This window comes from Ailuropoda melanoleuca, chromosome 16, assembly GCF_002007445.2.
Source record: "Ailuropoda melanoleuca isolate Jingjing chromosome 16, ASM200744v2, whole genome shotgun sequence".
NCBI classification, from domain to species: domain Eukaryota; kingdom Metazoa; phylum Chordata; class Mammalia; order Carnivora; family Ursidae; genus Ailuropoda; species Ailuropoda melanoleuca.
The window spans coordinates 3,131,016-3,148,035 of record NC_048233.1 but is presented as its reverse complement, the minus strand read 5'-3'; the positions used below and the strand labels follow the sequence as shown (position 1 = coordinate 3,148,035).

The window sequence follows — 17,020 nt, the reverse complement described above, 5'->3', positions numbered from 1 at the left end:
GCGAGCCACAGCGAGCAAGCAGTCCCCAAGTGGTTAGAAAGGGGAGGAGGAGGCCTGGCCCACTTGGAGAGGAGAATACTGGTGGGGGCGGGGTGGGGCGCAGGGGTAGTGGGGGAGGATGGGGTGGGCGATGAGCCGGGCTGCTGAGAACGCAAGGGGGTGCCCTGCTGTGGTCCGCCTTGCTGGCTGGTCTACCTGAGATGCGGTGTAACCCGGAGGCTGAGACTACACTGCCCAGGTTCAGATTGAGCTTTGCCACTGACCGGTTGTGTAGTCTTTGGCAAATGACTTAGATTCTCTTTGCTAAAGTTCCTAGTCTGTAAGTAGGAATAATCAGTAAACACCTAAGGCATGCGGTGCTTATGGAGATGAAGTGGTTTGGTATTTGTGAGATGCTTAGAACAGTGCCGGCTGGTTATTTGGTAAGTGCTCAATACGTGTTTGTGACATAAATGTAGCAGACTCACGATGACAGATTTCCAGCAGAGAGCGGTGACACACTTGAGGAAGTGGTGTCTTTTTCCCATTTGCACAAAGTTGTGCTTTGTGGTAGCCATGGGGCTGGTCGAGTGGGTCCAAGGGAAATCAGTAGCTGAACCCACAACTTGTGAGAGGGCAGGGCTAGAGGGGAGAGGGATTACGCACACCCGTACCATCCCTGGGGGGCATTACAGAAGCCTGGGCTCCGGCTCTGCCTCAGACTCACAGCTGCTTCTGTTCTTTCCTCCCTGGGCCCAGATGAGACCGTCCTAAGGATGGATGATGTGGGCCATATCCCTCAGACAGCAGCCAGCCATGCAGGCTCCCGAGACTCTCTTCCCAGAGAGGAGCCACCCCTCGCAGACATGCTGCGGCCTGACCCTCGGGACACCCTCTATCGAGGTAAGGCCTTGGCCGCATGCTTGTCATCCAGTCTGGGTGCCGTATGCTGCCAGGCCCCGGGGTGTTAGTAGAGGAGACTCCATAGATTGTCACTTCTCCCACAGTATCCCCAGAGTCAGAGAATCTTGGTTTTTCCCTTGGAGTGTAAAATATAACATGCATACGGAAAAGTACAAAATATATATGTGTACGATTTTACCGTTACACACGTCGTTACGCAGCAAACGTTGTGTAACCACCTCCCAGGACAGGAATTAGAACTAGAGCCCAGAAGTCCCTGCGTGTCCCTCCACAATCACATATATCATACTTTCCTACTGGATCCCAACTCTTCTAATCCAACGAGAGAAGTATGTTCCCACCAAGGTGCTGGAGTCGTAAATTCTTGGGAGCGTTTATACTTTAATAGATGAGAGAGCCCCCGACCCTCAAACCCGCACAACAGCTGGGAGGAAATTCGGTTATTGGCCCTGCGCTAAGATGAGACTCGGTGGCCTCTTGGACGTTTCTAAACCTTCACTGGGGCTGGCCCTGTACAGCACTCACCGTGCCATGAACCGGGGACCAAGTCCGAGTCCTTGGCCTCCAAGGCTTCTTGAATGCACCCACCGCAGAGGAATGGTGCCAGCCTTGGTTTGGCAACCTCCGCTGATGGACTTGGACTCTGCCCACGGCTGCCATGAGCGCATACCAAAAGGTGCCCGCTCAGAGTGGAGGCCTTCGGTCCTCCCCTCAGCCGAGAGCCTTGGTGCCTTGAAGCTAGCCCGTTCCAGGCTTGCGTCCCCACCCTCATCCCTCTTCCCTTACTGTCCTCAGTGCCTCTGATCCCCAAGACTCATCTCCGCCACGTCCTGCCCGATTGTCCCTACAAACCCAGCTACCTGGTGGATGGGCTCCCCCTGCAGCGCTACCAGGGACTCCGCTTTGTAAGTCTTGGTGCTGGGCAGTAGGGGCAGTGGGGGCTTGTGGCCTGTGGCTGAGATGGAGAGGTGCCGGGCCTCACTCTTCCCCTTCCCTGCCACATAGCAGCAGACAGGGTGGCCTCACAGGTCCATGGGCTGGGTTTACTTGCGTTCCGAGTTGCCCGTGGCTCAGTGGACCACCCTATAAACTTCGAGAATGAGTGCTTGGCCTTAGTACGGCCTCCAACACCACCTCTGCCACAGTGATGATGACGATGGGAGGTGGGCTGGCCTGAGGCTTCCTATACTCTCCGCGCCTTGAGCCACACAACCCTGTCCTACCTGGGTTGTCCTACCGGGGGATCGGCCAGCAGTACTTCTTAAACTCATAGATGAGGCACTGGGGAAATTGAACTGTGGAGGGGAGGTTAGCTCTAGAGAATCTGTCTATAGCCCAGGTAGAAACCGCAGAGGCGGAATGCACAGTCTATATGCAGATCTAAAAAACGATTAAGAGAGTGCTCGAGGCAGGAAGAAGCAGCCAAGAGTCATCCTCTGGGTCAGGGAATGGGTGGGGTCTAACTGGGAAGCTGGTTGGTGGCATTGCCTGAAGCTGTGTAAGGGGGGCAGGAAGTAGTGGAGTGGTTAACAAAAGGGGGGTTGTTCCAGAGCCGTGGGAGGTTCAGGTAAGGGTTTGGAGGTGGCAGGGAGGATGAGATGGCAGGAGGAGGAGAGAATGGTGCTGGCTACAGCTGGGGAGAAGGAGCTAGGATGGGAGGTGAGGGACGCATGCACTGGGAAGCTTGAGTCCGGGGTTGCATTTGGTTCAGAGAGCCCAGGAGAGGAGACCTGAAGAGTGGGATGGAATCCCAGTCTGTGGAACAAATGTCTTCATCCAGAGCTCAAAGCAGCCCTTCTCCCTTCCAGGTCAGGGCCCTCCGAGCCCTGTGTGGTCCCGGCAGGCTTAAGTCTGGTGGGTTGACTTCTTAATGAGGTCCCACCCTCTCATCCCTGCTGCTGCTTTCTCTGCTCCAGGTTCATCTGTCCTTTGTTTACCCTAATGACTATACCCGCCTGAGCCACATGGAGACTCATAATAAATGCTTCTACCAGGAAAACTCCTACTACCAGGACAGGTGAGCGACACTGAATGGGGCAAGAAAAGCACCTTACAGAGGGGCTCTGCAGGAGCTGGGAGAGCTGTCTGGACTAGAGGGGCCACAAATGCCCTTCCAGCCCGGGGAGTCTTGGCCCTTCCCGGGCATGCCACATGCTCACGGACACGCACACACTCCTGCCCAGCCTCGTCTCTGCACTCCAGTCTGGGCATGACCCCATACCGCTGCTGGCGCTTCCTGCAGAGCCTCACACATTAGCCTGTGGGGCACTGGGTGCCAGTCTGCCTCTCCCTTCCTCCTGCAGGTTCGGCTTTCAGGAGTACATCAAGATTGACCAGCCTGAGAAGCAGGGGCTGGAGCAGCCAGGTACAGAGTGACAGCTGAGGCTTCCAGGTCAGGCTGGGGGGGATGAGCATAGTCTGTTTCTGGAGGAAGTTCAGACCATGCCAGCCCTGCCCCCGAGGAGCTTAAAATCAGAACGACACAGCCCCTCCCCCTACACCCAAAGGAGTAGAGAGTGGTACTCCTTCGTTTTCTGTCCCAGGCACATGTGGAAAGTGACACTGTTTCTAACAGCTGGAGAAGAGTTAGAGCCCCAGAGGAGATGACTTGGACTGCTGGAGGGGTCCCTCTCCCTGGCACGTCACTGGGGAAGTTCTGCTATAGAGAAGCACTGTCGTCCTGTGGCCTTTCTTCTTGAGGGATTAGGGCATGCCAGGGGCCATTTGTCGGGTCCTGCATGTGCCAGGTACCTCCTAGGCACTTTGGGTGTTTTATATCACTCCATCTTCCCAACAGCCGTATGGAAGATGCATGATTAGTCCCTTTATGCAGAGGAAGAAACTGGGATTAGTTGAGGTTGGTAACTTGCCCAAGATCTCACAGTAAGCAAGTGGCAGAGCCCAGGTACAGTCCCCATCTGACGCTCGCTGGTGTGTCATTCTAGGATCAACTGCTGTCTTGTATATCTTGCTTAAGAAAGGTTAGAAACTCTGATGTGAGGAATGGTTGTTGTTGTTTATTAACAACAGGTTTTGAGGAAAGCCTTCTAGAAGAATCCCAGTATGGAGAAGCGGCAGAGGAGACCCTTGCCTCCAATGTCCAGAACACCAGGATGACAGAGGGAAGACAAGTGCCTACCTTTCTCCCTGGGCAGGGTGTCACCGACTACCGCCTCCGGGGCCTGCGGAAGCTCCTGGCTCAGCCCCAGGAGCGTCTGCTGGCATCCTTTTCCAAGGAGAACTCCACAGCTCCCTTCCCTGGGAGGACCAACGATGTCCCAGTCCAGCAACCAAAGAAGAGGGAGCAAAGACCCAGCGCTGAGCCCAGCCAAGATCCACCTCACTCTGAGAAGTGGCCCCCAGGGCATCTGGCAGGGAAACTGCCTCCCATCAAGGGGCCCAGGCCCACTGGTGACAGTCCCAGGAAGACTCTAGGGCAGTCCCAGTGGCTGAATCAAGTTGAGACATACATCGCAGAGCAGAGAAGGGGAGACAGGATGGAGCCCCCAGCCCCCAGGAGGGGTTGGCATGGCGAGGAAGACGTCGTGGTAGCTGCAGGCCAGGAAGGACAGGTGGAGGGAGAAGAAGAGGGGGAGGAAGAGGAAGAGGAAGAGGATATGAGTGAGGTGTTCGAATATGTGCCTATGTTTGACCCAGTGGTAAACTGGGACCAGACCTTCAGTGCTCGGAACCTTGACTTCCAAGCCCTGCGGACCGACTGGATCGATCTGAACTGTAACACGTCTGGCAACCTGCTGCTTCCAGAGCAGGAGGCTCTCGAGGTCACACGGGTCTTCCTGAGGAAGCTCAGCCAGAGGAGCCGGGGGTAAGGTAAAAGGGTCTTCTGGGACCGGGGCTGGGGCACGGCGGCCAGCTGGCCTGGGGGCGGGAACCTGGGGGCTGTCGCCCATTCCCCTGCTGCAGGCTCCCTGGACAATCACGGACTTGGGACCCCCTGGTCCTGAGAATGAGGTCTACCTGTCAGGTCTTTGTCCACCCTCGGGCAAGGATCTGACATCCTTTGGTACCTGGCCTGGGATGTGTGTTGAGTGCTGGGAAGGCTGGGTAGATGGGGTCCTCTTCGTCAGGGAAGGATCTAGTCATAAAGGGATAGAACAGGCAAAACTGAGACTCAAAGAGACAGGACCTCAGGTATGGGCTAGAAGGGCGAGGGCAGAAAGCAGGGCCTGTCTTTGTTTTTGCATTCGTTCATTTAACCAATCAACATTCTTATAAGTGAGATACAATTCACATAACACTTAATGCACCATTTTAGAGTGTAAGTTTTAGAGTGTACAATTTGGTGGGTTTTAGGCATATTCATAACGTTGTGCAACCATCACCACTATCTGATTCCAGAACGTTTTATCACTTTTAAAAGGACCCCTGTACCTGTTAGCATTACTTCCATTTCTCCCTCCTCTCGGTCCCTAGCAACCACTACCTGGCTTTCTCCTGCTATAGATTGACCTATAATAATTTCATGTAAATGGAGTTACATTACATGTAAATGTAATATGTGGCCTTCTGTGTCTGGCTTCTTTCACTTTGCAAGACATTTTCAAGGCTTCTCCACGTTGTAGACTGTATTGAGTGCTTTGTTCCTTTGTACTGCTGCATAATATTCCATTGTGTGACTATTCCACATAGTGTTGCTTGACATTTGTGTTGCTCACTTTGGGGCTGTCATGAATATAATGCTGCTATGAACAGTTGTGTACACTTTTTTTTTGCATGAACATGTTTCACTTCTCTTGGGGATATACCTAGGAGTAGCATTGCTGAGTCATATGGTAACTATGTTTAACATTTTGAGAAACTGCCAATCTCTTTTCCAAATGAGCTGCATCATTCTATATTCCCATCAGTGGTGTCATTTCTCGACATCTCTGTCAACGCTTGTTATTTTCCTTTCTTTTCCCTTTTTTTTTTTAAAGATTTTATTTATTTATTCGACTGAGATAGAGACAGCCAGCGAGAGAGGGAACACAAGCAGAGGGAGTGGGAGAGGAAGAAGCAGGCTCATAGCGGAGGAGCCTGATGTGGGGCTCGATCCCATAACGCCAGGATCACGCCCTGAGCCGAAGGCAGACGCTTAACCGCTGTGCCACCCAGGCGCCCCTATTTTCCTTTCTTGAAAATAGCCATCCTAATGGGTGTGAAATCCTATCATGTGGTGGCTTTGATTTGCATTCCCCTAGTGATTAATGATACTGAGCTAACCAATCAACATTTCTCTAATAACCCATCATGTGTTATGGACTGTGAGTGAACCATATTTTATTAATGAGGGTCAGTTTCTGAAGGAAACACATTCACCTTATACGCTTAGGATCTTAGAGCTATAACAGACTTTAGAGACCATCCCAGGTCAGTAGGTGCATTTTTAAAGATGGAGGCAGTGAACACTGGAGGTTAAACATCTGGTGGAATCATCTTATTTATTTATTTATTATTATTTTTTTAAGTAAGCTCTGCACCCAGCGTGGGGCTTTGAACTCACAACCCTGAGATCAAGAGTCACACACTCCACTGACTGAGCCAGCCAGGCGTCCCTGGTGTCAGCATCTTAGCCAATGGCAACACTAGGACAAAACCAGGGTCTCCTGACCGCTGGCCTCACAGGCTCCTACATACCATGTTACCCCCCACAGTGGGGGAGGAGTTACTCAAGCCTCCCACCCTTCCTGCCACAGAAAGTACCAGCTACAGCGCATCGTGAATGTGGAGAAGCGCCAGGACCGGCTACGCGGGGGTCGCTACCTCCTGGAGCTTGAGCTGCTGGAACGAGGCCAGCGCCCAGTGCGACTCTCCGAGTATGTGTCTACACGAGGCTGGCAGGGCATCGATCCAGCTGGTGGGGAAGAGGTCGAGGCCCGGAACCTGCAGGGCCTGGTTTGGGGCTCACACAACCGCCGGAGACATGTCTTGAATGTCCGGGCCCCAGAGCCCAAACTGTGTTGGCCCCAGGGCTTCTCCTGGAATCACCGAGCCGTGGTCCACTTCGTTGTGCCTGGTGAGCCTCAAGCTGAGCCCGGCCGTTATCAGCAGAGTGGGGATCCTAAAAGTCACCATGAGCACCTAGGTCTCTGCTCACTGATGTGATCTCATGAGAACCGTGGGAGAGACCACTCGACAGTCGAGGACCTGAGGTCACAGGGCTGAGTGTCGTGGTCGGCAAAGATGCCGACTTGTAGGCCAGGTGCTCCCTGTTGTGCCAGGTGTCAGGGTGGGGGCGGGGCGAGCGTGGCCCCGTTGTGCAGGGGTGTCAGCTGCTCTGGGAAACAGACATAGGGTGGCTTAGCTGGTTTCTGTAGTGGGAAAGGGGAGCACAGAACAGACGTGTGGACAGGAGAGCAAGGGTGCTGCTAGGATGGGCGGATAACAGGGTTTGAGTGTGAAAGCAAGGTCGGTTACTACGAGGGAGCTGAGGACAAGTCCTGGTCCCAGGCCTTCCCCGGGGGCCTTGACCGGAGGCTCCATGGGCAGCAGGGTGCGGAGACCCCTGTTGCTGGTCAGCTGTCCCTCTGCCTTCCGCCTCTCTGCTGCACTGCTGGTGGGTCCGCGGTGGCAGAGGCCCGCTGGGGCCCCGACTCGTGCCGGAGCTGGCACTGGGCTGCCTTTCTCGGCATTACCGGTTCTCTCTCCCCACTGCCGTCCGCGGTAGTGAAAAACCAGGCGCGCTGGGTGCAGCAGTTTATCAGAGACATGGAAAGGCTGTTCCAGGCCACCAGTGACCCACACTTCAATATCATCATCACTGACTACAGCAGCGAGGACATGGACGTCGAGATGGCCCTAAAGAGGTCCAAGCTGCGGAGGTGAGGAGGCTCCCCGGCCGGAGCCCAGCTTGCGCCACCTGCTTTCTAGAGTCCCAGGACAGCTGGGTGCCGGACAAAGCCCGAAGTCACAGCTGGCTTTCCTGATTCCCGGGGTCTGGCTTTCTCCAGACAGCTCACCTGCCCACGATCCCACACTAGGAGCACACATCACCTTCCCTCGGGCCCACCGGCGTTCTCCACAGACCACTGCTGCCGAGCCCTCATACCCTGCCCTTCTGTCCTCTCCTCTCCCTGCAGCTACCAGTACATGAAGCTGAGTGGAAACTTCGAGCGCTCGGCTGGGCTTCAGGCCGGCATAGACCTGGTGAAGGTAATAGCCTGGGAGGGGCTTGGCAGACACGGTTACAGACTGGTTAAGAGGTGGGGACATCCGGGATGTGTGAGGTGGTCAGCTCCTCGGGGAGGAAGGAGTGAGGACATGGGAGGTCCTCTCTGCTCTGCTGCAGGGCAGGTGCCAGGGTGGGACTGAAAAAATGACAGCGGGGCATTTGTCCGGAGGCCTTGCAGCCCATAAAGGGTGCAGGGGAGGGGTCAGAATTCATTCTCTGACTCAGAATTGTGCTCTGGTGGCCAGTACTGTGGAAATCTGCCCAACAGTTTGTTCTGTGGGAGTTTGTCCATCACTCGAGTGGGAAGGAGCCTGAGGATTGTCCTTGGGAGTGGCCTGCCCCCCGAGCCCTGGTCTGTGGGGTCTGCTGACCCTCCCCCGTGCGTCCTCAGGACCCGCACAGCATCATCTTCCTCTGTGACCTCCACATCCACTTCCCAGCTGGAGTCATCGACACCATCCGGAAGCACTGTGTGGAGGGCAAGATGGCCTTCGCCCCCATGGTGATGAGGCTGCATTGCGGGGCCACCCCCCAGTGGCCTGAGGGTGAGCCCTGCCTTGGGCTGGGGTGGGGTTCTTGGATCTTTATCCCAGAGCTGGAAACAGCCATGTCCACTGTGGCAGCCCTCTCCCTCCCCCTCTGGTTCCTTCTGCCCACCTGGACGGCCCACCAGGGAGGTGCCTGAGGGCTGTGCCCACGGCCACAGCAGCAGCAGCGATGAACATTTCCTCCCAGCTTCCCTTCATTCAGTCACCAGATATTTACTGTGTGCCAGGTTCTGTGCCCTATGCAGATAGAAATATGGAGACAGGTCCTTTGCCTCTGGAGAGGGAAACAGACCAGGAAAGCACGCTCAGCTGTGTCTCCAGTGGCTTTTGTTGTCGGATCCTGTTGTAGGGCCTGTAATCACCCCCTGGTGGGACTGCAGCTTCCACTGGACCCTGAACCGGAGTGGGGGGGGCTTTCCCCCAGAACAGGCAGGGACTTGTTCACATGAGACAGTTTTCAGCGTCAGGCACCCCGTCCTCTGTCTTTCAGAGAAGGTTCTGGGGATGCAGCCAGCAGGCTTCATTGCTTCCTCCTGGCCCCTGGCTCATCTCACAGGGGGCTTCTTGTCTGGCCACAGGCTACTGGGAGGTGAATGGGTTTGGACTGCTCGGCATCTACAAGTCAGACCTGGACAGAATCGGGGGCATGAACACCAAGGAGTTCCGAGATCGCTGGGGCGGGGAAGACTGGGAGCTGCTGGACAGGTGACTGGGGGACGAGGGCACGTGAGAGGGGCTATGGGGAGAGAACACGGCTAGAGCGGCCGAGGCCGGGCCTACGGGGCTGCAGGTTCCTGACCACTGGACGCAGAGGAAGCCTTGCCTCTTACCAGGGGTCATACTCCTCGCCTGGCCGAGACCAGTTTCTGTGTCTACTAGAAGGGGGATGATACTGGCTGCACCTGTGTCGCAGGGTTGGCGTGGAGATTAAACTGCACGGTGACCTGTCGGAGTAAAGCTGAAGCCGTTGAACTGTAGCAGTGTAAATGCTGATGCTCTCAGCCCAGTGCCGTGGGAGAGCACGGACACAGCTGCCTTCTCCTGCATCGGGGCCCTCCTCCCGTGCACCGCTGCCGGGCGGGGAAGCTGAGGCTGGGGGAATGGACAAGAGAGACAGGCGAAGGGTCAGGAGAGACTTGGGGGCCAGCAAAAGAGACCGTGTGGATCATTAAAGGGCAGAAAGATATCCAGGAGGTCCTGGGGCCCTGGAAGCCCGGGAGAAGGGAGTTCCAGGGAGCAGGAAATAGTCCCTGGGAAGAAGGAGAAAGGAGAACACAGGACAGGCCACAGACTTGGCAAGCGGACGGAAGAGGGTGTTGAGGCAGGAGCAGGCGGGCTGGGACCCTGTTGCAGGGTGGTGAGGGAGCAGAAGCTGTGTTAACATGAGATCCTCTTTCAAGAAATTTGCTTTTTAAAAGAAAAGAAATTTGCTGCCATGAGGAGCGCCTGGCTGGCTCCGTTGAGAGAGCATGCAGCTTTTGATCTCAGGGTCGTGAGTTCAAGCCCCATGTTGGGGGTAGAGGTTTTTTAATAAGTAAAAGTTACAGAAGAAAGAGGGAAATTTGTTGCCAAGAGAAAGGAAGGGAAAGAGGACGATACCTTGAGATTTGGGTTGACGGGGAGGGGGCAGAGGAGAGAAAGGGAGAGAGACATCAAAGGAAGAAAGGACAGGGTCAACTGCATATCATTCTCTCTCCAAAGACTGGCAGACTGAGACTCTGAACGGTGACATGCTTCACACGGTGTGGGCCTGGGGTTCAAATCCAGGCTGGCTGGCTCCGAAGCCCACGCTCTGTGTGCTCCAGCCTCCTCCCGTGACCCGTGGGGAGTAAACAGGAAGACAGGGACAGGGGGTGACGTAGACGTGGGCGGTGGGGTCCTCAGGGGCCCGGGCCTCTCCCCAGTTGCCTCTCGTGCTTCTGTTGCTCACCCTGCCCCTCCCGCATTCAGGATCCTCCAAGCGGGCCTGGAAGTGGAACGTCTCTCCCTCAGGAATTTCTTCCATCACTTCCATTCCAAGCGAGGCATGTGGAACCGCCGCCAGATGAAGATGCCGTGATCCCGAGGGGCGGCCTGCTGGACTGACTGCTTCCTGCTCCTTGACCTGTTCTCGCTCCCCGGTGTCCCTGCTCAGCATTGAGGAGGAGGGGGAAGGGGGGCAGAAGCCATGGCGGGGTCCTGAGAGGCCTCAGAGCTAACACCATCACTCCACCAGAGCTGTCGCCTCACGCAGATAGCTGCCGAGGCCCCTCTCTCTACCCTTGGGGCCCCTGAAGGGAGGACCTTGGGAGAGGGACCAGAAGGGGCCGTTGACTCAGTTGACGGAGGTGGACCGGCTCCTGGGAAAGGAGACACAGTTCAGTCAAGGAAGGAAAGACCTGTTTGAGCGCTACTGACCCATCCGTGCGGTGCATTCCGGCACCCCCAGGCCCCTCCGGGGAGTAGTGACCATGACCAGGAAGCTCTTCTCCTGGACATATTTTATCGGGGTTTCTATTTTTGTAACAGAAAACCAGAACTGTACTTGTCCAGAGCCAGCCTGGACTATGAGAGAAGGATGGAGTCATGCATTTAGGGCATGTCCCCACTTGCATACCTCAGACCCACTCCTGTGCAGCGCGACGTGCCCCTCAGTCCTTGACCCGGCAGCTGATTTATAACCAGAGGAGCTGGCCCAGCACGGATCCGTTCTCAGCTCTACCCCCGGCTCGGATCCGTTCTCAGCTCTACCCCCGGCTCGGATCCGTTCTCAGCTCTACCCCCGGCTCGTGCCTTCCAGAGACACGCACATCTCTCCCAGGGAGCCGCTGGCCACCAATTAGGGCATTAACCTTACCCTGCCGGCGGCACTAACCCCAGCCCGACCGGAAGCACAGACTGGCATCATCTTCACGATGCGCGGTGGGGTTGGGAGGCAGCTGGTGGGCAGTGGGCTCGTCACTCCCCCCGTGTCCGGCATAAAGGCGGCGCAGGACGGGAGCTGTGGGGAAGGAGGGAGAGCAGCCCCGGCTTGGCTCGGCCCGCCTGTAGCCTAAAGCCTTGGGGAGGATAGGAAGCAGAGAGGAAAGAGGATAGAGCTATAACAAGGCTGTGGGCTTAGATGGGAAGAGGGGGTGGGCGTCCAGCCGGAAGGGAGGAAAGGGAAGTGGAAAACTTGAGTCCCCACAACCCTGCTCACCCACAGACTTGCCCTCCTGCGGGGAGATCCCCAGCCTGCCCGGAAGAAGAGGAAGGAGTGTGGACAAGAGGGAGGAATAGGGACCGGGGTGGGAAGGGGCAGCTCCATGGGTTTGGGGAGGTAAGGGCAGCACCCTGAGATCTCTTCTGCAATTGGAGGGGAGTGGAGCCAGGAGGAACTGAAAAGAGTCATTTCAGGGAAGATAGCTTTTGGCCTTTGTAGTCTCTGGCGCCCTTCCTGACACCTGACGATCACACACTTAATCTTGTGCTAAAAATCCCCAGGTGCCTTTGGGGCTGGGGATTTTTCTGCCGCCGCTGCTGAATTGACCAGTGGTGCATTGGACGCTGGCTCTGGCACTCCAGTGTCCGTTGAAGGAGGGGAGCGCGGGCTCCCTGCTGGGAAAAGGCGGTGGTGGGGGTGCGGCAGGGCAGGGAGGCCCGTCCTGGAGCCTAGGCTCCGTGCTGTGAGAGAGTCCAAGTCACAGCATTTCGAGTTCCAGCGTCTACTGGTGGGCCCTGCATTCACCAAGAGCACACACTTGGCATTTAGGAGAATGGAGCCCGTTGAGAACCTTCTGGAGGTTGAAGAGAATCCCTGCTCCCCTCTAAGAAATCAAGAAGGACAAAGACTTTCCAATTAATGGGCCGTGGCTTCTGGATGCCATACCTGCCCCTTGGGCCCAGGCTTTTCACGTGGCCCTTTCTCAGCCCTACTGCCTTTAGGAAAGGCCTGTAGGGAATAGGTGAGAGCGACATTTGGCTGGCTGGGGTGCCTGCTTGCTCTTTGGGGCCGCTGTCACCCTTGGGCATGGCACTGGTAGGCCTGAGCCAACTCAAAGAGCTCTGCTGCCTCTGTTCTCTTAATGACAGGAGCCAGCCCAGCCTCCCCTGCCCTGCTTACGGCCCCCTCTGACCCTGGCCAGTGCCTTTCCTTTGACGTTTGTTACCTCCACACCATCTGCCTTAAGGGGGAGGGCCTGGTACTGCCCCTACTCTGTAGGGAAATGTGTCGGGTGGGGGGAGGGGCTAGGGAGGAGGGAGGGCAATCATTAAATACAGCATCTTCTTAGAAAACAAAGTGGCTTGTGTGTTTTTCTCATCACCCATCAAGATGGGAGAGGGGTGGGCTGAGGGCCTAGGGTTCGCATCTCTGTCCCTCCGTTGTCAGGCCTCTGATGGGTGTGCCAAGGACTCTCCCACACCACCCTCCACCCTTTACCATTAGTTTGGTGCCTGCCCTGTGGGGAACTGCCTGAGGAGTTCACGTCTGAGAGCAGACTGGGCATTTTCTGCTCAGCAGGTTGGTGGAGATGGGTGGTTTCAGTGGAGAAGGGTTGATGGATGACGCCCTGGGGGAAGAAGGCCAGACACGGGGAGCAGTTGTAAAGTAGCAGACAATCTAAAAATCATTTCTGTTTGAGCTAGGGATGCCCGATGCCATGCTTTATGGGAACAAATTCATCTTCCTCGTTCTATTTGGCCAAGGCAAAGATCAAAATGAGTTTGTCTGCCTTCAGCACACGCCTAAGGGGAGGTGCTAATTTGAAAGGATAGGTTTATGACAGGTTCCCAAAAAGGATTGTGCACATACATGGATCGATCCAGAATTGTCTAATCTGCCATTGATGTAGCAGATGGTAATTAGCTCAAGGCAGGTGGGGCCAGGAAAGCTGACTCGGAGCAGGACCCAGAGGAGAGGGAGTCACGCGTTTTCCAGAACACAGCGGAGAGGGTATCCAGAGACCAGCCCGGATGCATAAAGATTGACTCATAGTGGATTTGCAGAAAACTTTATAGAGATTATTCCATTTTACAAAAAGGGAAAACTGAGGCCTGGAGCAGAGGGAATGGATAGGGTAGATGGAAGGAATGGGGTGGAGGAAGAAGTGCCAAAGCTGGGCGGGCTTGGCCTTAGGTAGACATGCCTTAGGTGCAGGAGATGCTACGAGAAAGAAAGGTCGGCAGCGCCCCCGTCTGAGCTCAGGACTCCAGACCAAGATGGGATTCACCGAGACCAGTAAAATAGCACGTCTTCATTCAGATGCTCTGGGTAGGGAGCAAGGGCAACTCACTGTCCTTGGAGCTCTCCCAGGGGCTGTGGAAAGTGCCACCAGCCTAGCAGAGCGGGGAGGAAAGAGGCAGAAGCTGTTCCAGACCTGGGACCTGCAGGGGAAGCAGAGAAGAGATGGTGAGGAGGGCAGGCCAGACCAGGGGTCCCTGGACTTCGCTGTGCACACAATTCCCCTAGCAACCTTTTTCGAAGGCAGGTGCCCATTCAGGAGATCCGAAGTGGGGCAGGAAATTCCATGTTCCCCGCACCCTTGCAGGTGGTGGTGCTGCCGGTCGGCGGGCCGCAGTCTGAGTAGCAAGGACGGCTGCGTGGTGCCAGGGCGGGATCCCCTGCTGCATCTTCCCTCTTGCCAGAGGGCAGAGCCAAGCACTGGCCATGCTGCCTCCCACCCATCCCAGAAACCCCAGCTTGACTGCTGAGGAAGAGTCCCCCTGTTAGCAGCAGGAGGGGCCTTTCTGGGCCCCAGTCCAGGCTCTTCTCCCAGCTCCTCTCCTTGCCACAGATCTATCTTTTCCCTGTTGCCTGCACAGACCTCGCTCTTACCCCAAACCCCCAGCACTGGGAGAAGGTCACTTGGAGCCCTTGGGCGCAGGGGTCTCCCTTTCTCCCTCACCTGGGTCCCAGGCTGTGTTCAGAGAGGATTCCTTGAGGTCCTGGCAGCCAGGAAGCCCGTCTTGTGAGCCCCGAAGGCTGTAATGAAGACGTTGATGACGACCATGATGCAGACCAGGGTGGTGGCCGCATTGTTGAGCTGGTTGAGCTGCCACTGCTTTCCTACCTCATTGAGGTTCAGCCGCGCTGTGGACGAGTGGAGGAGTGGGGGCGAAGGGTCAGGCTGGGGCCACAGCCCGGAACCTCCCTCGCAGCATCCGCTGGCGGTCAGAGAAAGTCTGGCACCTCAGAGACCCACACGGCAGAAAGCAAGGGAGGTGGCAGGCACTGGGCTGAGCCGCCTTCTCCCTCACTGACCAGTGCGCCGGGCATCCACACAGCACCTCAGGATATCGGGATTGGGGCGCTACACCGGGTCCTAGGAGTGGGGACGCGCACTCACACAGAAGACCATAAAGACCTCTGCTACGAGTAAGTGAAGAGTCATGGCAGGTATTGTGGAGTGACCGCTATGTGGGAGACCAGGAGGTAGGACAGGGAGCCTGCGCTCACTGTGTAGGAGGTGTTAGCTGAGCATTTGTGCGTGTGGAGGGCTACCGCCGGAGGAGCGTAGGGTTGAGATGCAAAAGCAGGGGGTGCAGGGAGGCAGTCGGGGCTTTTCTTCCCCCCAGAGGGCACCGAGACCGACTCCAGGCCAGGGCTCCTCACCAATGACCACGAGGAGGATTCCGATGGCCACCTGCAGGAGCAGAGAGATGCTGATGAGGGTGACGAGGGTGGTGTAGTAATGGGAGGCTGGCCCCTGCTCCAGCACTGCTTTCAGCCGCGTGGCGTTGGACATGAAGAGGGCCACATCCAGCATGCTCTCTGCCACACTCTTCTTGGTGGCGTAATGGTTCAGGTTGATGGGCTGGCTCCTGGGGTTGGGGTCCCCGGGCTGTAACAGAGAAAACGCACGCTGACCTAGGGGGCTCCCGGAAGGAAAGCAGTTGAAACTAGAAAGAGGAGAGAGGTTTTCAAGCTTTCCCTTAACTGGGTGGGAAACTGAGGGCCAGTAACACCCTTCTCTGTTTTGTGGCCTGAACAAATAAAGAGTTGGACTAGAAAGGCTTTAAGGACCTTTGAACTTTGAAATGATTTCAACATTCAAATCCGTTGTCATTTCTGTTTCCCTAGGGTCTCCCCACAGCCATCTGCAGAAGGAGGGGGCAGTGCGGGGGGGAGCTCTCGGCTGCTCGTGAGAGGCACCAACCTCATTTCATTCTCTATTTCACCTGAGTCAGGCCTGGCCTGGGCCTCTCTCTTCTCCTCTGAGAGGAAAGCATCTCAAAGACAACAGGAGGAGCTCTGAGGCTTGCGTGGCATGGGAAAGGCACCTCTTCTCCCAAAATCATGTGGCCGCGAGGCGGGGTGCACGGCTTAGCGAATGGGTCATGAGCTGTACTGGACCCCACTCAACCCTATGGCCAAGGCCCCCGAGGCCGCAGCTGTGCTCGCCGGAACACACGTCTGGATGCGCGTGCGCGTGCACACAGCAATGCGTGCTAGCAAAGAGTGCTTTGTTTCATTGGTTTATTTTTATTATTATTATTTTTTGGCTAGGATTTATTGACATGTAATTTACATTTGATTGGATTTTGAAAGATAAAACAAAGCTTGTATTCTCAGGGAGTCACCAACTCCGAAAGACCGAGTGACGATACAGAGCGTATGGACCGGGCCTCTGGGTTGGACCTGGAAATTCAGACCGGATGCTGGAGGCAATCAGCAGTCACTCAAGAGAACTTGGGTATGTCTTAGGGAGATTAATTTAGGAGTGGTGCTTGGGATGGATTGGCCCAGGAGGGCCCAGAAGCAAGGAGACTCATGGAAAGATTATGGTCTGATTGAGGGTCAGGGTGACAAGAACTGAGCCAGAGCCAACGAGAAAGGAGAGGAAGGGGGAGCTTTGAAAGATGTCACAAGCCTGGAGGTAGGGAACCTGACCCCGCAGATGACCACAGAGGTTATCCTTTGGGTGAGTGGGGTGGATGGATGGACAGTTGGATGGTTAGATGGATGGTCAGGCTCAGAGGGCCCTGGAAGCTCCTTCTGGATGCTGAGCTGGCCTGGTTGGTTAGGGCCAGGGATGCCAAGGCCAGTGCCCCATGAAGTCCTCAAAGCTACAGCCTGTGGTTCTAGCCCATTTGGTACAGGTTTGTCCTGGGTACAAAGGATACTTATTAAGTGAGAGAGTCTATGGGGCAGCCCCCTGGCCTCTCCACAGTTCAAAGTGCTTCTGACTGGGGAACAACTGTGAGCTACGGGCCATACCCACTCCTCCTCTCCGTATCCCACCCTCCAGTTTGCCCCGTAGCTACAAGCTTTGCATTCTCCCCCCTCCAAACCTGGCTCTCAATTCAAGATCTGAGAAATTACTGCAAAAGCATCCAAGGAGGCCCCCTCTTTTAAAATTTGCCTATATCAAGAAACAACAATTGTTGGAGAGGATGTGGAGAAAGGGGGTCCCTCCTACATTGTTGGTGGGAATGCAAG

General features: G+C 55.8%; 2 protein-coding genes across 2 annotated transcripts in view; one reads left to right on the top strand and one right to left on the bottom strand.

Annotated features, from left to right (window-relative positions):
• Positions 1–12,880, top strand: part of B4GALNT3 (beta-1,4-N-acetyl-galactosaminyltransferase 3) — a 34,707-nt gene extending 21,827 nt beyond the window's left edge. The window contains exons 10-20 of the mRNA XM_034645975.1: positions 739–882; positions 1,699–1,808; positions 2,820–2,920; positions 3,207–3,268; positions 3,934–4,729; positions 6,600–6,919; positions 7,571–7,724; positions 7,983–8,055; positions 8,466–8,619; positions 9,201–9,327; positions 10,573–12,880. Of these exons, the coding sequence (XP_034501866.1) occupies positions 739–882; positions 1,699–1,808; positions 2,820–2,920; positions 3,207–3,268; positions 3,934–4,729; positions 6,600–6,919; positions 7,571–7,724; positions 7,983–8,055; positions 8,466–8,619; positions 9,201–9,327; positions 10,573–10,681 (2,150 nt within the window). The 3' untranslated portion in view covers positions 10,682–12,880. The remainder of the gene's footprint in view (positions 1–738; positions 883–1,698; positions 1,809–2,819; positions 2,921–3,206; positions 3,269–3,933; positions 4,730–6,599; positions 6,920–7,570; positions 7,725–7,982; positions 8,056–8,465; positions 8,620–9,200; positions 9,328–10,572) is intronic.
• A 696-nt stretch (positions 12,881–13,576) lies between these two features.
• NINJ2 (ninjurin 2) overlaps positions 13,577–17,020 on the bottom strand; it is a 41,940-nt gene continuing 38,496 nt past the window's right edge. Inside the window, exons 3-5 of the mRNA XM_019793746.2 lie at positions 15,194–15,422; positions 14,487–14,671; positions 13,577–13,965 (exon numbers count right to left, since the gene is read on the bottom strand). Coding sequence (XP_019649305.2) covers positions 14,505–14,671; positions 15,194–15,422 — 396 coding nt within the window. The 3' untranslated portion in view covers positions 13,577–13,965; positions 14,487–14,504. The remainder of the gene's footprint in view (positions 13,966–14,486; positions 14,672–15,193; positions 15,423–17,020) is intronic.